Source organism: Diaphorina citri, unplaced genomic scaffold (genome assembly GCF_000475195.1).
Source record: "Diaphorina citri unplaced genomic scaffold, Diaci psyllid genome assembly version 1.1 scaffold5322, whole genome shotgun sequence".
Lineage (NCBI taxonomy): Eukaryota > Metazoa > Arthropoda > Insecta > Hemiptera > Psyllidae > Diaphorina > Diaphorina citri.
This window is the reverse complement of record NW_007382698.1, coordinates 2,162-7,989: the sequence shown is the minus strand read 5'-3', so window position 1 is coordinate 7,989 and position 5,828 is coordinate 2,162. Positions and strand designations below refer to the sequence as shown.

At 39.3% G+C, this 5,828-nt stretch overlaps 2 protein-coding genes across 2 annotated transcripts; both read right to left on the bottom strand.

The window, feature by feature from the left end:
- Positions 1-167: 167 nt before the first annotated feature.
- LOC103521491 (peptidyl-prolyl cis-trans isomerase H-like) lies at positions 168-2,724 on the bottom strand (the record flags this gene model as incomplete). The annotated part of the gene is made up of 5 exons (XM_026832147.1): positions 168-352; positions 807-997; positions 1,807-1,871; positions 1,969-2,152; positions 2,649-2,724. Coding segments are annotated over 5 exons (701 nt in total), but the record flags the coding sequence as incomplete, so codon positions are not given.
- Positions 2,725-3,083: 359 nt separating this feature from the next.
- Positions 3,084-5,280, bottom strand: LOC103521490. Its single transcript, XM_008486601.1, has 2 exons — positions 4,751-5,280; positions 3,084-3,161 (listed from the first exon to the last, which is right to left on the bottom strand). The coding sequence occupies exons 1-2, from the start codon at positions 4,979-4,981 to the stop codon at positions 3,084-3,086; spliced, it is 309 nt and encodes a 102-aa protein (XP_008484823.1). The 5' UTR covers positions 4,982-5,280.
- Between the last annotated feature and the right edge of the window lie 548 nt (positions 5,281-5,828).

The window sequence follows — 5,828 nt, the reverse complement described above, 5'->3', positions numbered from 1 at the left end:
CACTAAAATCTGACCATCGAAAATTTGACCCGATTACATTACTTTCCTTCCTATAGGATAAGGAAAGTAAAAAAGTGAGAAATGACTAGACTAGACTGACTAGAGGGAGGAGAAGAAGAAGAAGTTGAAACCGGGGCGAAGTTAAAGCCCAGAGCATTCTCTGTTACTTGACCCCGATAATGACCAAAGATTGGAGACCTTTAGCATAGCGGTCCAGGAGTAGATGATCACTACGGACATCGCTGGGATGGACTTTATCCAGGACCGGTAGGGGAAGCTGATTAAAGTGATCCACTATGAGTTTCTTGAAATCGCGTCGTAGGAAGGTTTCATCGGATTCATCTGGGACACTCTGAAAGACAATTATTTTAATTATTGTCATAAAAGTACATTTTAATTATTGTCTTAAAAGGGCATTTTAATTATTGTCATAAAAGTACATTTTAATTATTGTCATATAAGTACATTTTAATTATTGTCATAAAAGGGCATTTTAATCATTGTCATAAAAGTACAAAGAAAAGCCCGAACAACCTCTCTGTCGTTGTTCAAACGCTTTAAAAGAAAGAAAAAAAAAGTTCAAATATGGTTTAATTTATCCTATACAGAGATGGAAAGTAGGGTGTTGGAAATGACTGTTTTCAAAAAAACTCTATACATATCAGTGATATCAGGAAGCGGGACACTATAATAAAGCATTCCAACACTCAGATCATCCCCTGATTGCCGAAATAACCCAATGCTAAAGTTCTTTCACCCAAAGTCTTCCAGTGCAATATCAAAAGCTCAAAGATGGTTCAAATTACCTTAATATCATAAAAGCTCACGGATGGCACATCAGGGAATATCTGATTTTCACTTATCAAATCATGACTCTTCACCTCATCCTCACTTGTAGGTTTCAAAGGCAATATGCCACAATTGAGAATCTCAATATTCTTCCGTGGAGATTCGTAATAGGTGGGTATGGATTCAATTTGATCTAACACACCCATACCTGGAATCGGGAAGTTTTTGATGAGAAAGCGAGAAAGTTTGAATTGTTTGAAATGGGGTAAACAACCCGGAAAGTTTGAAATGTAAATAACCCGGTTATGGGAAAGAATCCCTAGAAAAGAATGAAAAACCAGCGGTGATAGGTGATAGCACGTTCATTGCATCAGTTCCCGATGAATCACTGAAGTAAAGCAGCGTTGCGCATGGTTGGTATCCGAATGTGGTTCATCCGATTTTTCACCCGAATCCCCTGTTGGCAGTGTAATTTGAATGAGAGTGTTCCCATTGCACACGACACGTTTTCCTACCGACAAGTGGGCCTTTAGGTGTAGGGCAAACAGCCCCAAAGGACGGGTTAGGCTTCTACGAATCTCCTTCTAGTCCTCAGCAAATTCACGATATGCTTACCTTCCACAGCCAGCCTAGTTAGCTTAGTTGGTAGCGCGTCTGCCTTGTAAGCGCTAGGCCACGGAAAGTTTGAAATGTAAATAACCCGGTTATGGGAAAGAATCCCTAGAAAAGAATGAAAAACCAGCGGTGATAGGTGATAGCACGTTGATTGTATTAGTTCCCGATGAATCACTGAAGTAAAGCAGCGTTGCGCATGGTTGGTATCCGAATGTGGTTCATCCAATTTCTCACCCGAATCCCCTGTTGGCAGTGTAATTTGAATGAGAGTGTCCCCACTGCACACGACAAGTTTTCCTACCGACAAGTGGGCCTTTAGGTGTAGGGCAAACAGCCCCCAAAGGACGGGTTAGGCTTCTACGAATCTCCTTCTAGTCCCCAGCAAATTTACGATATGCTTACCTTCCACAATCTGTCCAAACGCAACATACTTGCGATCCATCCAAGGGTTCGGATTGAGGCTGATGATAAACTGGCATCTATTAGCTTCCTTCTCTCTTCGATTTCGGGACGATAAGACCATAGCAGTTACAATTCCCTCTGTCAAACCTCTTAAAAAAAAAGATAAACTGGCATCTATTAGTATCGGGGCCAACGTTGCTAAACGACACGACGCCCCGTCTGTTATGCAGGACGTCGAAACACTCGTCGGAAAAGATGGGTGTGTATTGGTCGATATCACCGGCCTGAAGGAAACTGGGGCTGCAGATTCGGTGCACCTGGGTGCCGATATACCCGGGAATGCCGTCTGGAATAGGTGAATATGATGAGGATATGAGGTTTTTCATTAGAAACATTAGGGTTAGAGTTACCTCTGGGGCTGCAGATTCGGTGCACCTGGGTGCCGATATACCCGGGAATGCCGTCTGGAATAGGTGAATATGATGAGGATATGAGGTTTTCATTAGAAACATTAGGGTTAGAATTAGCTCATTAGGGTTAGAGTTACCTCATAAGAGTTAGAGTTCCCGAAAAAAGTGTGACAAAGAGGCGGAATCAGGACTTCATTTTAATCATTCTCTGATTTATGAGATCTTGAGATCACAATTTTTGATTAAATGCGACAAAATTTAACCTACACAACATAGGGGTTTCTTTCAATTAGTATTTTGAAAGATCCCATATTTAGCACCTTACATAAATTATGTGTACATTCTTATTGTTGAGATATTGGAGTTTCGAAATAAAATGACCTTTCAATGGATTCTACTGCCCTGGGAAAAATTGTTACGCGATGTACGTACAGTCTCGTTTTTCCTCGAGCGTCGTGCGGACATATTGCAGGAAATGTTCGCACGTTCTCGGCACAATATTGGAGTATCAACAAGTTTTGTCTTTACTTGCTGTTCCACTTGTATTTTTTCCTGGTGTGTTTTGTAACATTTTTATTTAATTCTTCGACATTTTTTTCCCTTTTTTTTACCATTTCTTAGGATCGTTTGTATTCCAGTGTTATGTCTTCTTAACCGCTATTTTGTTTTCCAAACTTTGCATTCTTTATCCTTATTTTTACAGTGTTCTTTTGGTACTCCTTCGTGTGTAATTGTATTACAAGTTGGTATTCCTCGGTGACTCTACGTAATCCTGTAGTTTGTACTTTTTGTGTTTATTCGTGCTGCAAGGATACTGTCCTGTACTGAAGACACTGTAGGTATTTCTTATCTCCGGATCGATTGGGTTTATCTAAAGTATAGGTTGAGGAAGTGGCGTAGACACTCGTCATCCCCGATATAGGCGCCGTTAATAAACACCATCACCTGTAGGCAAAATAATAATAATAATCTTGGGTTTTATGAAAATAATAATCTTAGGTTTTCACCTTTTAATTATTTGTGATGCCCCCAAATTCTGTAAAATATATCTATCTCTAGGTATCACAGACTCGACAGAGTGACTAGAAAGTCCCTCTTCTGATAGTGAAGTTCTTATCTTGTAGAATTTCTTGGTCCGAAAAAGCTGTCTTGATCTGCCGCCTAGGTGACTCTCGTGAGCTGCTAAAGAACATACTCCAAATCTCCAATAACCTACATTCTCTCCAAGTCTATCCAGTCACTGGACCTTACTCACTACTCAGTTAAAAATAATATGTTGTTACTCAGTTGTCTTCCAGGATCTAAAGTCTAAACTAAATGTACTCCGAAATGGAACATAAAGAGGAGGTACGTTTATCTATGAATAATAAACCTCTTAACTCATCTCTCCAAGTCTATCCAGTCACTGGACCTTACTCACTACTCAGTTAAAAATAATATGTTGTTACTCAGTTGTCTTCCAGGATCTAAAATCTAAATGTACTACGAAATGGAACATAAAGAGGAGGTACGTTTATCTATGAATAATAAACCTCTTAACTCCTCTAAGGTTAGGACCAATTAGGTGGTAGAAAATGCCGAGGGTAATGAGCAATTGAGCATTTACTTCGCCTAGTGTTTGCCTTCACCTTAAGAGTCTAATTCTAAATATTAATCTTGGTGAATAAATTATTACCAATCCAATTACATTTTGACTCGAATGTCAGATGCAATTTACCTTATATTTACCTTGTTTATGCTGCATTTCTGCAGTAGCTTAAACAAGACCTTGATTAAGGTATTATCATTATTAGGTACCATGAAACAGTTGAAATAGATTGTATTATTATGCTAGTTAATGCAAGTGTTGATTTAACAGCTAACGGTCAGTAATTGTATTCCTCAGGATACCTTGAAATATGCTTGTTATGTGGACTTAAATAATCACCATTTTCGGAAGGTTGCAAAAATACAGGGGTTAAAGATAATAATAATACTAGGTAGATTGTATACAATATCTATCTAATGCAAGTGTTGATTTAACAGCTAACGGTCAGTAATATTGTATTTCTCAGGATACCTTGAAATATGCTTGTTATGTGGACTTAAATAATCACCATTTTCGGAAGGTAGCAAAAATCCAGGGGTTAAAGAAAATAATAATACTAGACAATGAAATCTAGAATCAGATCAGTAGTCCTACTTTTAGCGTAATCGGACCGAAATTTTGCCCGTTCGACCGACACAGCAAACTTATTCGGAGTTAATCCAGAGGTCTAGGAATGTGACAAACACTCTGGCAGTATGAACAAGGTATATTCTATTCTGTTCCACTTCCCGATAGAAATCTTGGTTAAGAAGTCACGTCAATTTAAAATTGCTACAAAAAGGAGCTGTCACAAATGAGCAGTGACCAGTGTTATTATAGGGTTAGGTTAAACACGAAAAGGAACTTTTACAATTTGAGCAGTGAGCAATGTAATAGAGTTAGGTTAAACACAAAAAGGAGCTTTCTTTTCATTGTCGTGGCTTCTCAATAATTACCGAAATCTTACCTCGGAACGGCTCGTCCAGAACACATCACCAATGGCGTGTTGGAAACACCACAGCTGCTGTCGGAAGTCCGCTTCGTACAAGCCGCATACATACGGTGACTTGAACACTTGGAATAGACGCTTTCTAATGATGTTCTCCACGATCCATTTGGCTCGTTGGTAATTCTGATTGTAAAGATGGCCGCAAATGAGTATCGTGTTGCCTTTAGGGTGCAACTTGGGGTATTCCATGCTTGTGAAGAAGATGTAAAATTCTGGACCCTCTAGTTAATTCACTTTTGACATTCCGTGGGGTGAAACGGTCTCGAAACTTGAATCAGGAACGGACGAAACTTGAACGAAATCTCACCCCAAACTTTGGAAAACTCACTCTTATTTGGATACTAAAGTACTCAAAAACTGAAGTGATCTCATGTTTGGGATATTGAAGAACGATTTTAAGAGTTAGCCTTCAGGATAAAAGGTAGGGCGTGTAGACGATTTAAAATCCCGGACTCCGCGTGGTAAATTATCCAGGAAACTGGCTGTGCTTGTGTGATCAGTGATGTCTGGTGAAAATATTTAACCCAATTGAGATATATCGCAGGGAAAGAGACAAAAGTTGAAAAATATAGTCGTTGTATGAATTCCACAGACGAGGGTCCGAAATCACAGTTTAGACTCACTTCCTTCAATATTAAAGTGCCAGCACCCAGTCACTCGGTTAGGCTTCCGGCACTCTAGGTTTTCTTTCCCTGGGCCCTGGTGTATGAATGTCACTCTATCCCGACGGAATGCGCGCGGAATCTCATGTCTCCAGAACTTCAAACGGAAAAATAATTGAAACAAAATATTTGGAAAAGAATGCATGAGTGCTTTTGCGCTCCGGTTTTCACAAAAGAGATTAGAATAATGTTTTGTTCCGAAGCAAAGGGAAGGGAGTATACTTTGTGTTTTAAAACAATTTAAAACGCATGGAATGCCTCACAGTGTAGGTATATTACATATGGTGATATGAGAACTTTTAGGATATAGGTACCTATATAATAGGAACGTTTAGCATACGTGTAGAAGTAGGTATTCCCTTGACAGAGTGGAA

Bases quoted from the DNA above. Each gene is read 5' to 3' on its own strand.
- LOC103521490 (XM_008486601.1), bottom strand. From the start codon at position 4,981: ATGGAATACCCCAAGTTGCACCCTAAAGGCAACACGATACTCATTTGC. The intron at 3,162-4,750 runs GTAAGATTTCGG...TTTTGCCTACAG, and splicing joins TCTGGACGAGCCGTTCCGAG to GTGATGGTGTTTATTAACGG.